Source organism: Giraffa tippelskirchi, chromosome 2, assembly GCF_054371585.1.
Source record: "Giraffa tippelskirchi isolate mGirTip1 chromosome 2, T2T-mGirTip1v1.2.pri, whole genome shotgun sequence".
Lineage (NCBI taxonomy): Eukaryota > Metazoa > Chordata > Mammalia > Artiodactyla > Giraffidae > Giraffa > Giraffa tippelskirchi.
In genome coordinates, this window is record NC_137276.1 from 67,954,129 (window position 1) to 67,971,304 (window position 17,176).

Genomic DNA, 17,176 nt, shown 5'->3' on the forward strand with positions numbered 1-17,176 from the left:
AACACCAGGGGCAGAAGTCTTGAAGAACCATATACAAATGAACAGGGCTATCAAGACGGGGAGGGCCATCCAAGCTAGTGGTTCTCAGTGCAGCCCACTCATTAGAATCACGTGGGGAGTCTTGAAAAATATACCAATTCTCGGGCCCCCAGTTCAAGAACTGATTTAACTGTTCTGAGGTGAGGCCTAGATATTTTTTTCAATATTCTCCCAGTGAGTCTAACTGGCTAATGGGGTTGAGAATTGCTTAATTAAACAATATGTACTGTGACACCATTAAACTCATTACTCAAAACTGATTATATTGATGTAGCATTGTTTGTATTTATAGATCTTAAGGATTAGGCTTTCTTAACATCCAGCTACAGCCAGTTTCTTAGTTAATGAGGTGAGCTTTATATTAATGAAAATCTAAAATTTCCACTGGATATGAGCCAGATGGGATGTATTTGGGTTATGGTTGCAGGATTCAACAGTTAAAGCTCAGTTCACTTAATTTTGGTCATCTTATAGTAAAAGCAGAGTGTTATTTTGGACTCATTTTGGCTTTGCTCTCTGGTTAGTTTTCACTAAAGATCTCTTTTTTGCTACCTGTGGGTAAAAGAAATTTCAAAGCGCATAATTACGTGCCCAACCTTTTCACATGTATACCCATTCCCTTCTCTGGTCATGAATATACTAGAGGGTGTAAGCTTAATGAGTGTTTTATTGAATTAACACAGGACTTTTGGATTGTTATTTCAAACTGGTAGTGGGTCCCCCAAAATACCCAAGCTGAAAGAAAACTACTGAGAGGAAGAACTTACCCATCTCACATACAAAGACTGGAACCAAAAACAAACCCAATAACTAACTGAGAATAAATAAAATTTTATTTGATGAATAAAGAAACAGTCCATCACATCCTCTAAATTGGTTTTTAAAACATCCAGTTTGAATTAAATACTGGTACTATCCAGGTTGAATGAAATACTGGTTTTTAATTTTTCTTTTTTTTCTAATTGCAAAGTTTCCAAGCAAAACACAATCCCCAGCAAATCTTCAAGAAAGCACAACTAGAAAACAGCAACAGGTGTCATGGAGATGATGTGGTCTACCGAGATATAGTACCATATACTTTCTGGAAAAAGACACCATAAATGCTCACAAACATTTTGGCTTAAGTGAACACTGGTTTTCAGTTCCAAAGAATACCCAACATGCATGATGCAGAGGAAAGGAATAAAAGCCAAGATCCATTCATTGCTTTCTAGTATTAGAGGCAAAATATACAGTTTATATAGTTCACACATTTCAAAATGTTTACTATAATAGTTTTTCCATTAGAATTTCAATAACCAAAAAAATACTTTAGAAAATAAGTTGACTCAAGCTTCCTGAGATGGAAGCATAGCATGTTTGTGAGCCTTCTGGGGCCTGGTGTATTTTTAGGTTAAAAGAAGTCATACAGGTAGAGAAAGGAAAAGATAAGATGTGTCACTTGACCATGATTGAATTGTTAGCTGTGAGTGTGTATGTTTGTGTGTGTGTGTGTGTCTGTGCATTCACATAGAGTACATCCTTTGTCAGTCCTCATGGTTACAGTGAATCATGACGATTAAATTTGGGGCTTGATGTAGCTAAGAATTTGAAAAGAGAGACCAAAGGTTACGCTCGTTTTTGAAGGTCCTTATCTATCTGTTATCCTCAAATTGCTTCATTTAACATAAGGCCAATGACATGCTAGTATGGAACGTTTCTTCATTAGAGCCTAAAACAGTACAACAGAGTTTTCCTGAACTATTTGAGCCCGAAAGGAATACAGGAACTCTCTTGCTATTTCTCTGTGCACTGTGGAGTCATTATTTCCACTGGCTTCAGTCATAGATGCAGGAGTCAGAGTTCCCTTAGGCTATGTTGAAATTAATTTCCCTGGAATCTGCCTGTAGAAAGCAGCTAGGATAGTTCTTGAATTTATTTGATTTTTCTGCAGATTTTTTTTCAATTGCATAGAATCTTGGAAGAGGAAATTCCCCTATGGTGTAGTGCCCTTCTAAGGAAACATGGCATGGTGGGACAGGGAAGAAATGTGAACTTTTAAAACAAATCAACTGCTTACTTTGGAGAAAAATATTCTTACCATTTTCTTTGGAATGAAGAAACCCCTGCTATCACTTTTTAAAAGGGTCTGTACAGTAAACTCTTCATAAATATTTATTTATTTATCCTACCCTTCATCCTGGGAAAGGCCCAAATATTTTATTTTACAAAAAAAGAAACAAAATCCAGAGTTATAGAAAAGTTAGAAAACATGTCTGAAATTCATCTGAATGCTTAAAAATCCCTTGGGGTTCTCCTGAGAATTCCTAGAAATAAGGAGCTCTCTGGATGCTATTAAATATTTCACAGATTTTTATCTTGACAAGAAGGTAATGAGAGAGGAGAGTAGGTCATGAAAAATGCTAAAGCTTGGAAAAAATAAGTGGAATTTAATCAGAAAAGAGGATACAGTATCTCTAAAAACAAAATACTAAGTAAAAGTTAATTTACCAGTGTGCATTTAGAAAAATACAGTTGCACTCAAATTATTTCATTGGAATTATTTCAGGACTTTAACTCTCCTTAAAACACACAGTAAAATCGTTTATACTGTGTGCACATACATTTAGTAATCTTTTGGTAGTGACTGCTATGGGCAGTACTAGAACATAATTCACTGGATTCTTGCACCACTAATTCTGGAGAAATTACAAGAATCTCCCTCCAGTTTGCAGGTAACTCACTGAATCTGTGGAGAAATATCAAGTTCTTTGGAATTTTGGAACATCAAACAATTTTTTCTTACCATACTATGTGAAAATTATTCATGTTTCTTAGTGGGTACTAAAGTACTTCTTATTGTAAGAAAACTATACTTATAACTCCATTAATTTCTAGTTGAAACTGGTCAACTTCCCCACCCCATCTTTCACATCTTTAAGTCTCATTCTAATATGTCTCTGTTTTCAATTAGGAGGTAGAATGAATTTTTATCTTAGAAAGTAGAAAACATTCTATGAGAGATTTATCGGGTTTGCTGGATGTTTTAGGAAGACTAAAACCCAGTTACCTTTCTGTTCCTCTGGGAATATCTGACCAGGTTATAGCATATGTGGTAATTTTTTCAATTTGAATAATTTATACAATTGAATAACTTAAAAAAAATCACTTTTAAGTATTGAATATTTGTATATTAAAAAATCAGCTTAATCATTAAAAAACAATTGATAAACCTGGAAACTAGCACTGTGTTCTACATTTTAAAGAAAAATGTTTATGTATTTCAACCTTCAAATATTTATTGTCAAATAATGTTGAAATATTTTGATTTTTATAATTAGGAGAACATTTTCTACTCACTTGTATGTTAAATCTTCTAGCAAATTAGCGAATATGCCTCTACAGTACAGCCATTTTCTTTATGCTTACTCTCAGCATTTATGGCACAATTCTCAGAGGATTGAAAAGTGAGTTCTTTCTCTATTTCTTGCAATTTCAAGGCTATTGCGTTTGAAGTGGCCATTATTTACATATTAACAAAAAAACAGCATGTTTATGGTTCTACAACACCAAGTATGCTAACTAATATAATTAGAAAAAAGAGGCAAACATATTTTTAACAAATATGCATTATTTTTGCATCACACAGATTTTTAAAAAACATGGTAGTAGCAACTTTTTTTTTTTTTTAGCATACTGATGACTACTGCATTGTCAGAGTTTAGAAGATGCTAGGCATTCTTCCAGCAATGCTTCAGTAATTAACTTTCTGAAATATTGATCCACTTAAAACAGGGCAAAGCAATTAGTGGTGAAAAGGACTTCAACAAGCTCTATTGCAATCTTAGTAACTATTCATCTTTCTGGTGAGGCACAGTGATTTTCAACTCGACCATCAGTGGAAATGCTTTGAGTCCAGGTTACTTGGGAAGAGACCTTGAATAAAGGTCATTATGAGTAAATTTGCCTTTGAGTTTACAACCAAATTATACATAGCCCATATACTCACAGACTCAGGCCAGGATCTCAGTTTGGAAGGTTTTTGGGGAGTTTTGTGGGGAGGAAGAGGACAGGAGGAGTCTGATCGACCAGAATAATTTGGGTGTCTGATTCAGTTTTTAAGACCTCCCCTCCCAGCCTGATTTTTTTCCTTTTGCCAGCATTTCTATTAATATTAGAAGTTGCTGGGACTAAGAAAGCAACTGCTTTTAAAGGTGCAGCACCCCTGGGGAATTTAAAAGACCCTCAGGCATTCAAGATTTGTTCAGTTTGGACTGGTTTCTTTTGAACACCAAGCCAAGATACATGGGGGCAGCAATTAGGTCATTGTGGAGCACGAAGCATGCTGGGAAAGGGGTGGGCTACAGCCTAGGGTATTCTAGAACAGGGGACACAGGGCATCTTGGAGGAAAACACAGAATGGGGGATAGATGTAGAAAGGACCATAGATAGTGTAGCTTGGACGTATCATGGACACAAATACAGAGGAGGAAGCAGTCTTTTTTTATTAGTTGCTTGGCAGTTCAGTTTTAATGGTGTGTTTTCTTTCTCCATTTTCCTTCTGATCCCCATTTCCATGACTCACCAAGTTATGAAAAGCCCTTCATTTGTTTGGTTAGAAGGGAGCTTATGGGATCTGCATAGCTTTTTGAAGAAAGGGCCAGAAGAATTGTCCCAACTTTCCCTGGTCCATTTTTGCAGATTTAGGGCTTCATGCATGCTACATGTCCAACGAGTGTAGTGCAAGATAGTAGGGTCTAGTAAGGCCAAAGTGCATGTTTATTTCTGCTTTCCAGGCAGGCACTGCACGTGCAAAAGGGAGGAAGTACATTCTTCACTGACGCCAACACCATAGCCTATGCTATTTGCATACTTTCCGACCTTCTAGGGTAAGTTCTGTGATCAAATCATGATAATAAAATGATTCTTCTCAATCTCACTTGCTCACTGGAATCACCTGGGAAGCTTTAAAAATGCTGATTCCTGTGCCAGAGCCCCAGAACTTATGGCTTACTGATTGGGGTTGTGGCTTGGATATTGGGATTTATTTTTTCAAATGTTGATTTATTTGACTGCACTGGGTGTGAGTTGAGGCTTGTGGGATCTAGTTCCCTGACCAGGGACCAAACCCCTGCTGCCTGCATTGGGAGCTCGGAGTCTTAGCCACTGGACCTCCAGGGAAGGACATTTTGGGATTTTTAAAAGCTTCCCAGGAGATCCTAATATGCAGTCCAGGTTAAGAACCACTACTGTAGACTCACTTCATTTTATATAGAAACATACTGACTTACACAGACTTTTAAAGTTCAATTTAGATCAATAAATATTTATTAAGTGCCTACTCTGTATAAGGCAACATTTTGCCATGGCAAACTTTTGACACAGTCCATACCAACAAGTAGCTAAAATCTAGTGCAGGCAAGACTGGGCTAGTGCAAGGGGAGAGACAGGCAGGTATATAGAAGCTGTGTCTTATACAAAGTTCTGTACAAAATAATCTTTTTCCAGACTCAAGAAATTTACTCTAAGATTTCAAATAAAGTCAACTGTATTTTACTGGGGTGGTTGGGGGGACACCAGGAAAATATTTCATAGAGGCAGCAAAGTAGCCTTTGAGATGGCCTTTAAGCAATAGGTAAGATTTCATAGAGAAAACGTTTGGGGAGAAAACGTTCCAGGTGGAGGCAGAAAAGAGCCATATGGGTGGAAAGGGACCTGTGTTAATTTTGCTGGTGCACTGGGTGTGTTTTCTGAGTAATGGATGAAAAGCGTTGGGATCATGTTGGAGCAAGGCTTGAATAGCATGGGCAGAACAGCTGGCCTGAGTTGGCTCCAGGGAATCACTTGGGGTTTGAAAATTAGAGGAATGATATGAATGAAGCAGTGCATGCTAAGTTGTGTCCAACTCTTTGTGACCCCATGGGATGGGGCCCATCAGACTCCTTTGTCCATGGGATTTTCCAGGCAAGAATACTGGAAGGGGTTGCCATTCCCTTCTCCAGGGGATCTTCCTGACTCAGGCATTGAACCTGTGTCTCCTGTGTCTCCTGCATTGGCTGGTAGATTCTTTACCACTGAGCCATCTGGGAAGCCCAAATAAAACAGTACTTTAAGAAGAATGATCTGATGCTGAGATCTGGGCTAGACTTGAATGGAGACAAAAAGCAGGACTAGAGGCAGGAAGACCAGTTATAAGTCTCTTATTGTGGTTAAAGTCAGAAGTATTGAGGGAAATTAAGAAAGTAATGAAAGTCTGAACTGGGAACCGCAAGGGAGTCGAAAGGAAGGCCTGAGTATAAAAGAAATAATAAAAGTTAGAGTTAATATGATTTGTCAGTTGATTAGATAGAAGAAGCAAAAAAGACTTAAATACTCCATTTGGATTACTAGGACTGTGATGGTGCCCCTAATAGAAATAATTAAGCTAGGATGATGAATGAATGGTTTATGAAAGGGAAGACCATGAATCTGATTTTGGATATGTTGAGTCCAAACTTACTCAGCAGAACTGAAATTTATTATATAAGTATTCCTTATTGTAACTGAATTCCAGTAGAATTTGGATTTGTTCAAGACAGTAGTTCTTAACAAAGGGGATCCTGCCTCCCAGGTAACAGGAGGCAATATCTGAGGACATTTTAGGTGGCCACAACTTGGGGAGTGGCTGCTCTACTCCTGACATCCAGTGGTACAAGCCAAGGATGCTGCTAAACATCCTACACTGAGCAGAGTAGTCCCCCACAACAACTAATTATCCAGCCCCAAGTGTCAACAGTGTCGAAGTTGAGAAACTGCTGTAACATAATCCAAAAGTTAAAATTCGAGGAATTTTAAAGCTTGTTCTAGTTTAGGCGCAACAGTGCCATCTAGTGGTGAAATAGAATATTTATCCTAAAATACTCAGAAAGCTAAGACATATACCCAGAAATGAAGAATATATCCTCTCATGGGAGAAGTGTCTAGAGTTTACAGTAATAGATGTGATGAGGAGGTTGGGTGTCCACCTGTGGAGAAGCAATCCTGCAGTTAGAAAGTTCTCTTTGGTCATAAAGAGATTTGATAATAGAAGCCCATATGGAAACAATATATTCTAAGATGCATTCTGTATGGAATGCATTCTATGTCATTACAGTTGCCTATACCTTTACTATTGTTCCCACATAAATAAGAAAGAAAAAAAAATCTAATAATTCTGCTAGATAACTGGCTGAAATCTTTATTTCTTAAGGATGTAACCTATGGTATTTATTTAGAAATAAAGATTGAAAATAATTAAGATGATTTTTAGAGTCATGAAAAATGTAGGATGAAGAGCACTAGAAAATTCCCTTTGACAAAAGGATCTTTGCTTCAAAGAGCAGAACTTGACATGCCTTTTATCTTACCTCTCCTGCTAGATTCTAAGCTTTCTGCAGGCAGGGACTGTGTCTTATCATACTTGTGTATGGCCCACAATCTCAAGCATAGCATCTTATACAGAGTAGACACACAAAATATTTTTTGAGTGAATGAATTTATTTTTATACTGGAAATATTTGCCTTAAAGTGAAGAAAATTTCAAGCCTTTCTAAGCAATTACTATTTGTTCACTTGAGTAAGATGCCAGCTGAGGGTGTCTGGCTCAGAGAACACCAAACACTTGAGCACAGGGAGTTGGTAACAGATACTCCAGTTCATTTCCCTAGTGAATCGGGAGCAGACTGTACCATGACGCGACCATCCCTAGGGCAATGTTTTGACTGGCTCATGCATTGTAGATTTCTCTAATGTAAAATTCATTCATCCAATGAATATTTATCAAAGGTCTATTTTGTGTTAAGCAATCTTCTAGGCTCTGGGCTATCACAGTGAATGTAAGTCTAAAAATTCCTTAAGTGGAGAGGCAAATTTTGAATTGGTGAGTTAGAATAAAGAGGCACATTCCTTTTGCCTCCCACTTCTTCCATTAGCGTAGTATTTTCTGAGTAGAAAATGCAATTTTACTAATGATTTCAAAGCAGTTCACAACTATTAAAGATCTCTCCTTCCACAACCACTGCTTTGCTCGGGTAAAGGAAACAACAAAAACCATTCTCTCATCACTTCGTCTCCTTGTTTGCATTTTTTCCTTTCTCATTGCTTCATAGATGTGCAGACTTTGGGGGGCAAGGGGAGAAACAAGAGAGTCATTATTCTATGGGCAGATGATGATGATGCCTGCATAGTTTTGCAAGTGGCAACTGAAGCTAGTAGTTTTAAAAGTGACCCCGCAGAAGATTTCCTTCTGGTTGGTTTATTGACAACCCTTTAGTTATAGAATCTATATATATATTCAGAGAAAAAAAACACTCACCATCATATTCAAAAGAAAATGGTGCAGGCAGGCTGGTGGGTCCCTATTTGGGCTATAGAATAAGTGCACTGTGCAATATTGAGCATTCAGTGATTTTTTTTTTTTTTTTTTGGTATCTCAGGCACATTTTTGCACTTTATCATGTGGCTCAATACACCCAGGATAAGCACATCAAAAGTGCTTCCCTATGTATGTGAGTTGTATGGCACAATCTCCTAGTGCTAAGTAGAAGCTGATTTAATGAATCCAAAACTTCTGCTATGAATGTAATCAGTGAAAGGTGATGGACACCACCTCCCCCCCACCCCCTTGCCTTTTCCCTTTGCATTGTTTGGTGAGCTAGGATACCTAAGGTCACTACTGTCTAACTCCTTTCATCCCAAGCATCTGGCCCCTCATTGCTCTTAGGAGGGCCTGAACACTCCTAACACAGCAGGGGGCAGAGGAGCATGCTAACTTTTTCCCAAAGCAGTGGACAGCAGCTGCGTTTTATCTTTGGTTCATCCATATTATCTTCTCATTTTGTTGGAATCTTAAAAGGTACAGCCCTCCATCTCTCCCCGAGCTGAGACTGCAGGAGTCCCCAGCTGACTTACTCAAAGCTCTCCTTGCCACAGGTCCGGCAGCGTGGAAACTTACTCAAATCCAGTTGCTTGGAAACCACCTTATCTGGTTTGTCCTCCTTCCCCCTCCACAGTCTGCCCCCTTACACAGCAGGCACCCAGACATTCTTAAAGTTCGTCACTCTCCACTACACTCCGAGAAGAGCAGGAATACACCATCGTGCTTTCCATGGAGGAGAAAGCAGAGAAAATGTCAAGTCCTTTACTGGTGAGGGATCCATAGCGACTGCCACTGGGCCGGACGGTCATGGGTGGTGGGATCTGGTGATGCCACTGAGCTGGAAAATGGACCAAATCATGTGTTACAATCAAAGGAATACAGTCTAGCAGGTACACAGCAGGGGTGCGTTCTGTCCTCATGCCAACACTTTGTGTGGAATCTTGGTAAATCATTGAAATATATGAATAGCTGGGTCTGAAATGCCTCATTTGTAAAAAAAGAAAAAAAAATTAATAAAATCTCTCCTGTCCTGCTAGGAATAGGGAAATTGGGCTCGTGATCTCTTGATTCTGTAATACCAACTCCCATGATTCTAATCCAGCAAAATCTGGGACTATAAGAAGGAAGAGTGGGTAATGAGGGTGATATCTCAAAATCATCTCCTGACCTAGCATCACTGACCTAGCATGGAGTCTACAGTGGCTGGGGTGGGATGTGGGTGTAGAGAGAGTTGTAGGCTCTCGAGGAAGGGCTCCTCAGAAGGAGGAGATGAGACATCTGTGGAAATGGAAGCCAAAAAATGAATCCAGACCTCTGACCAGTACTTACTGCTCATCCTACTCACCCTTACTTACCTACCTACTGCCCTAATCATGTTCTAGTTAGTTATAGCCAGAAGACTGAAAAGTAACATATGCAATCAACCACAATTAGGGGACAAAAGAGAATGTGTTAGAATTTCCATGTTCACCAAACACTGTCCAAGGGGGATCCTGGTTTCAGCAGACAGGTTCTTTAGGCTTGAACATGTCCTGAATGAAGTATCCATCCAAACTGCTCAGTCCTGGGTGTTGCCTCTGATTGAGAAATTACCAAGCAGCCCTCTCATCAGGTTTCCAAGAAACTGGCGGTGGCGAACGGGGAGCACCAGGTGGGAAACATTGATGCTCCAGGTCCTGGGGAATTATGGATGCTTGTAGCATTCCCAGTTATAAATGAGCTCTTTGTTGATTTCATTATTTGGAATTAGTTTTTCAGGGTCTGAATGCCTCTCAGTGAACTGATTAAAATCAAATTTGGAAAGCTACAAAACAGGACAAAACTTAATAGCGATTCCACAAGAGAGCAGGCACTCAGTGAAGCAAGTGTGAACTAGTCGAGTCCCTCGCCGCGGCCCCTCTGCCTGTTAGCTTTTCTTCAGCTCTCTTGGCATCTTAACCCGACAGGAGCTACTCTTAGAAGCCTGCCTTTGCAGGCGAGGAGGGATGCCTACTGTCCGGGTTCCTCGGACAGGTAGGAAGTGGTTGTGGGGGGCGAAGTGGACTGATTTCAGCCTTAGTCCTCTATCCCTTTGCCCACTTCCGGGTCCCAGCTGACGAAACAGCGCCTCCCATTTTTGGAGCTGTGGAATCAGGACCGGAGCCTGGGAGACGTGAGCCAGGATGAACTGAAGTGGGGGCTCCGCCACGGAAGAGCAGGATTGGGACAAGTGTCATCGGTTTCAGGGCTTATTGGTAGGAGTTTCTTGGTTGGAGGCTTGTTTCCTTCTGACATGGTGAAGTGGGTGAAATGGTTAAGGCATTAGCTTAGATTAAGAAACATAACACTGGCTTCTCTTTCTCCGGACCCTTCCAGGGAAAAGTACATTAGAGTCAACTTCCTTCACAAATAAATTTCAAGTCAACAGAGTAGAGAGAATAACCAGAAAGCTATATATTTCCTCTAAATATTAGATTGACGGAAAATGGCAGGCCAGGACTCCTTTGTGGTGCCAAAAAAAGGGGAATACATCTGGTGTGCACCTATAAGTAGCAGGGGCCTCAAGTTCTAGACAGAGTTGCTTTTTCTTCTTTGTTATTCTGGTTCATCATGTTATATCAGTAAGGAATATTAAGCCAACCAATTAGTTTTTTTAAAGAAAAAAAAAAGGATTACTCTTTTGGGTTAAGAAATATGTCTTTAAAATGCTAGTTAATGTCAAAATTATAGAGGAGAATAGTAGAGTACACAAATACACTAGTAAAGATTAATTTGTTAAATATGTAGAAACATGACTCAAAGGAATGATGTAAAAAAATCTGAATTTGCTTTCCAGCTGTAGTCACTTAACCTCTCTGAGTCTCTGTGTTTCTTTGGCATTTGAAGGAGGGTAACAGCAATTACAATAATCTCATGGGTTTGGGACTATCTAAGGGTGAAAGTTTCCCTGGTGGCTCAGCTGGTAAAGAATCTACCTGCAATGCGGGAGACCTGGGTTCCATCCCTGGGTTGGGAAGATACTCTGGAGAAGGGAAAGGCTACCTGCTCCAGTATTCTGGCCTGGAGAATTCCATGGACTATGTAGTCCATGGGGTTGCAAAGAGTTGGACACAACTGAGCGACTCTCAGGACAGCTCTCTGTTATTAATCTGATTGTGAGATGAGAGTAATAAATATTTGTGGAAGAATTAACAAAGGAATAGGGTCTGGAAAATTCTGCCATGTGGAGTTATAACTGGGGAATTACAGGCATTGGGAGGGAGGTTCCCGTGGGTGACCCATGGCAGCAAGGGGATGGCATGAAGATGCTGGGCGATCATAAGTACAAGCCCATGTATGCTCTGAAGTGGCTGTAATTGCTTGTATTAGAAGTACAGAAAAAAACTTCTTTTGGAAGAAGGTTAACCTTATAGTGAAATGGAAGAGTGTACAAAAGCCCTGAGGTGAGTAGAATAAAATGACTTAAAAAATCCATATCTTAAGCACTAAAATAAAAACCAATTAATTCATTTATGAAAACATACTGCACCGATCCTAAAAGAAAAAAAAAAGATTTTTAAGCTGCCTGTCACATTGGTCAACTGATGCCATTATACCTACCGTATATATCCAGCCTGGCAGTGCAGGACACAATGCCAGCTTCATTCTTGGCTGACAGTGTGTACCATCCAGCATCTGATTTCTTGGCTGGCTGAATGAGGAGGCAGACATACCCAGTTGTGTCCTGGTGCATGCTGGAGAAAAGAAAGAGTATATTGCATTGTATCTGGAGGGAGTTTAGGGTTCCCAGAAACTCATTTTTATAAAAGACGCTTACTCCTTGGAAGGAAAGTTATGACCAACCTAGACAGCATATTAAAAAGCAGAGACATTACTTTGTCAACAAAGGTCCATCTAGTCAAGGCTATGGTTTTTCTAGTGGTCATGTATGGATGTGAAAGTTGGACTGTGAAGAAAGCTGAGCGCCGAAGAACTGATGCTTTTGAACTGTGGTGTTGGAGAAGACTCTTGAGAGTCCCTTGGACTGCAAGGAGATCCAACCAGTCCATCCTAAAGGAGATCAGTCCTGGGTGTTCATTGGAAAGACTGATGTTGAAGCTGAAACTCCAATACTTTGGCCACCTCATGCGAAGAGCTAAGTCATTTGAAATACCCTGATGCTGGGAAGGATTGAGGGCAGGAGGAGAAGGGGATGACACAGGATGAGATGGTTAGATGGCATCACTGACTCAATGGACATGGGTTTGGGTGGACTCCAGGAGTTGGTGATGGACAGGGAGGCCTGGCGTGCTGCAGTTCATGGGGTCACAAAGTGTCAGACATGACTGAGCAACTGAACTGAATTGAACTGAACTGAATCCTAAGATCCTAGTTTATCCCTCCCCTCACCCTTTTCCCTTCAGTAACCATAAGTTTTTTCCTATGTCTGTGGATCTTTTTCTATTTTGTAAATAAGTTCACATATAATTTTTTTTAGATTCCACATGTAAGTAATATCATAAAACATTTCTTTGTTTGACTTACTTCATCTAGTATGGTAATCTCTAGGCCCATCCATGTTACTACAAATGGCATTATTTCATTCTTTTTATGTCTGAGTAATATTCCACTGTATGTATATGTATGTATGTATCTATATCTATATATATATGGACACTTAGGTTGCTTCCATGTCTTGGCCTTTGTAGGTAGTGCTGTAGTGTTTCAAATTAGTTTTCATCTTTTCTGGATATATGCCCAGGAGTGGGATTGGTGGATCATATGGTAACTCTGCTTTTGATGTTTAAAGGCACCTCCCTACTGTTCTCCCTAGTGGTTTCTCCATAGTGGCTGCACCAATTTACATTGCCACCAACAATGTAGGAGGGTTCCCTTTTCTCCACACCCTCTCTAGCACTTATAATTTGTAGACTTTTTTTGGCTGGGTACCTCGTGACATGCAGACCTTCCCTGACCTGGAATCAAACCTGTGCCCCCATGCAGTGGAACAGTGTCTTAACCACTAGACCACCGGAAAGTCCCTATTATTTGTAGACTTTTTGATGATGGCCATTCTTACTGGTGTGAGGTGATAGGTATAGATACCTCATTGTAGTTTTGATTTGCATTTCTTTCATACTTAGCAATGTTGAACATCTTTTCATGTGACTGTTGGCTATTTGGATATGTTTTTTGGAGAAATGTTCATTTAGGTCTTCTGCCTGGTTTTTGGTTCAGTTGTTTGTTTTGATATTGAGCTGTATGAGTTGCTTGCATATTTTGGAAATTAAGCCTTTATTGGTTACGTTGTTTGCAAATATTTTCTCTCATTCTGTGGATTGTCTTTTTGTTTTGTTTATAGCTTCCTTTGCTGTGCAAAAGCTTATAAGTTTGATTAGGTCCTATTTGTTTATATTTGCTTTTATTTCTGTTGCCTTGGGAGACTGACCTAAGAAAACATTGCTAGGATTTATGTCAGAGAATGCTTAGCCTATGTTCTCTTATAGGAGTTTTATGGTGTCATGTTTTATATTTAAATCTTTAATTCATTTCAAATTTATTTTTGTGTATGGTGTGAGGGAGTGTTCTAACTTCACTGGTTTACACGCAGCTGTCCAGCTTTCCCAACACTTGCTGAAGAGACTGTCTTTTCTCCATTGTATATTCTTGCCTCCTTCGTCAAAGATTAATTTACTCTAGGTGTGTGGGTTTCTGAGTTCTCTATTCTGTTCTATTGATCCATGTATGTTGGTTTTTGTGCCAGAACCACTCAAGGATATCCAAAAGCATGGGATACCTTTCCATTTCTTTGAAGCATCTTCAGTTTCCTTTATCAATGTTCTGGGCATATAAGTCCTTGACTTCTTTGGTCAGGTTTATTCCTCAGTATTTTATTTTGATGTGATTTTAAAAGAGACTTTTTTAAACTTTCTCTTTCTGATATTTCTTTGTTAGTGTAAAGAAATGCAACATATTTCTGTGTGTTAGTTTTGTATCCTGCTGCTTTGCTGAATTCGTTCATCAGTTCTTTTACAGGGGGAGGATTTTTTTTTTAAGCTTTATATTTTGTATTGGGGCTTCCCTGGTGGCTCAGTTGGCCCAGGCTTGATACCTGAGTTGGGAAGATCCCCTGGAGAAGAAAATGGCACCCCACTCCAGTATTCTTGCCTGGAAAATCCCATGGACAGAGGAGCCTGGCAGGCTACAGTCTATGGGGTCGCAAGAGTCAGACACGACTTAGTGACTAAATCAGCACCAGAGCCAGTTAACAGACAACACTGGGATAGTTTCAGGTGAACAACAAAGGGACTCAGCCCCTCCAAACTTGCCTCCTATCCAAGCTGCCACATAACATTGAGCAGAGTTTCTTGTGCTATATATATAGTAAGACCTTGTTGGTTATACATTTAAAATATATGATTCATTATTTGTAATAGTTTTGTGTGTAGTCTTTAGGGTGGAGGGAGTGTTTCTTAATATAACCAACTGGGCATGTGCAGCATTTAACTTAGTTCAACTCAGGAGTAAATCTGCGTGTCCTTTCCTTCTGTTTTCTCTACATCTGTAGTTCTTAACCTTGACTGCGGAGTGCAATCCTGCATAATTATACCAGAATTTCAGGCTGGGTTTAACATGTTTTGTTAATTTACACTGAAGTGTCAACTCAAGTATATTCTCTGTTCTTGCTTATGTTTTACCAGAGGAAAATCCTGACCTTTATATACTAAGACTTTTTAGATGCCAAGATTCTGTAAAAGCCAATATCCTTTAGGACAAATTTAGTTTACTGTGAAGAAATAATTCTCAGTAATAATAATTTCTCAGTGGCAGTTTCTGTGCACAAGCTGCCCTTGTGGCATAAAAACAAAATGGCAAAGAATTAAGGATGGTTAGGGGAAACTGGGGCTTCCCTAGTGGTTCAGATGGTAAAGAATCTGCCTGCAATGCGGGGTTCGATCTCTGGGTTGGGAAGATCCTTGGAGAAGGGAAAGGCTACCCACTCCAGTATTCTGGCCAGGAGAATGCCATGGACAGAGGAGCCTGGCAGGTTACAGTCCACAGGGCCGCAAAGTGTCAGACACGACTGAACGACTTTCACTTCACTTCACTTCAGGGGAAATTAAACAAGGCACCCATTTAGAGAACCTGGATCCTTAAATTTACTTAAAAAACAGGCATGTAGTGACAGATGGAAAAGGAGTATTGCCATAATGTTTTGTTCTGCCTTTTTTTGTGTGTGTTATTTTATTTTAGCTTTTTACAGTCAAAAGGTTTTGTCTTGGTACTAATATGACTCATGACATGACACATGACAAAAAGACAAATGATACAAATGATACAAATGACACATGACACACAAAAAGACACATGACAAAAACATGCAAGATCTTTGTAAATCCCTCAAACCTTTTTAAGCTTAAAAATTAAGGTTTTAGAGACTTCCCTGGTGGTCCAGTGATTAAGACTCTTGCATGTTCACTGCAGGGGGCGTGGGTCAGAGAACTAAGATCCTGCATGCCATGAGGTGCAAAAAAATAATAATAATAATGATAATAAGGTTTTAAAATGGTGGGACATTATACAATGGACTAACCCTCAGCAACAAAAAGGAATAAATTCTTGATAAGCACAGTTACATGGATAAAGCAAATGCATTATGCCAAGTGAAAGGAGCCAGATTCAAAAGGCTGAAGACTTATTTGGGTGGCCTGATGAGCGTTGCTGAACTTGACCAAGTGTGGAGGCTGTACCTGATCCTCTCTCTGGTGAAAGGGATGGTCTCATTGTCTTTCTTCCAGTAGAACACAGGTGGAGGCATGCCTATCACCCGGCACTCCAGTCTCACAGGGTGGCCTTCTGGAACACCACTGTTCTGCAGTTTCTCCAGGAATACAGGTGCTTTCTTTACTTCTTTGGCTGAATGAGAGAAGAGTCATGCTAGTTTGAATAGTAAGTGCTTTGGGCTCCATGCCTCAAATTCAGGACAGTTCTGGAATCTAGAACTTAGATTCCCACCCACCTTACCTCTTCTTTAGAACCCTTCTCAAGCTTCTTAGTGAAGATCACTGCCTTGATAAAAGCTCCAAAAATGATTTTAAAAAGAAATGAGAAAACTACCTCTGCCTATCTTTAAAAAAATTTATTTTATTTTATTTTATTTTTTCTGCCCATCTTTTGAGAGACAATGCTCAAGGATTTGGGTAACACACGTGGGATGCAAATGGTAGGTGTGGAATTAAGGGAGTTTCTTTTATTGCTCAGCAGTAAATGCTGAGAAATGATATATTTTATGTACTAAATATATTTTGTTTTCTTTTTTAGAGGAGGTTATTTTGTAGAAGGTATATTGATTTTCCCTCAATTTTTTTACCTTGAGAAATTTTATTGCTCCATATAAATTGAAAGAAGTATACTATTTAAAAAACACACACACCACAAATTGTGTTTCCTAAGGAGGTTTTTTTTTTTTTTTTCCCCAGCAGAATCAATTAAGACAAAGACACCTCCTACCTCAGGGTTCCAGGTGCCATACTTTAGCAAAACAGTGGGAAAAAAGTAAAAGCTGCAATCAGTGTATCCTCACAGAATGAGCTTTTCCTACTCTGTTGGGAGAGGGGATTAAGAGTGGAAAAAAAGAAGATAATATAGAGGAAACAGCTACTAACCTAGAGAGAAGGTTAACATTCTGATGCTGTCCTGATTTCTTTCAGGGGCCATGCAAGGGAGCTAGCAGGAGAAAGTTCAATGGGAGAATTCATTCTGAAAGCTAATTCTAGCGGGACTAACGCCTCAAGGGGCTGACAC

The 17,176-nt window shown here is 39.5% G+C and overlaps 1 protein-coding gene across 32 annotated transcripts in view; it reads right to left on the minus strand.

Moving 5' to 3' along the window:
- Positions 1-4,502: 4,502 nt before the first annotated feature.
- Positions 4,503-17,176, minus strand: part of MYPN (myopalladin) — a 105,753-nt gene continuing 93,079 nt past the window's right edge. For all 32 annotated transcript variants that reach the window (XM_081568904.1, XM_081568902.1, XM_081568890.1 and 29 more), the window contains 3 exons: positions 16,123-16,288; positions 11,993-12,126; positions 4,503-9,251 (listed from right to left, as the gene is read on the minus strand). In XM_081568904.1, coding sequence (XP_081425030.1) covers positions 9,082-9,251; positions 11,993-12,126; positions 16,123-16,288 — 470 coding nt within the window. In that variant the 3' untranslated portion in view covers positions 4,503-9,081. The remainder of the gene's footprint in view (positions 9,252-11,992; positions 12,127-16,122; positions 16,289-17,176) is intronic.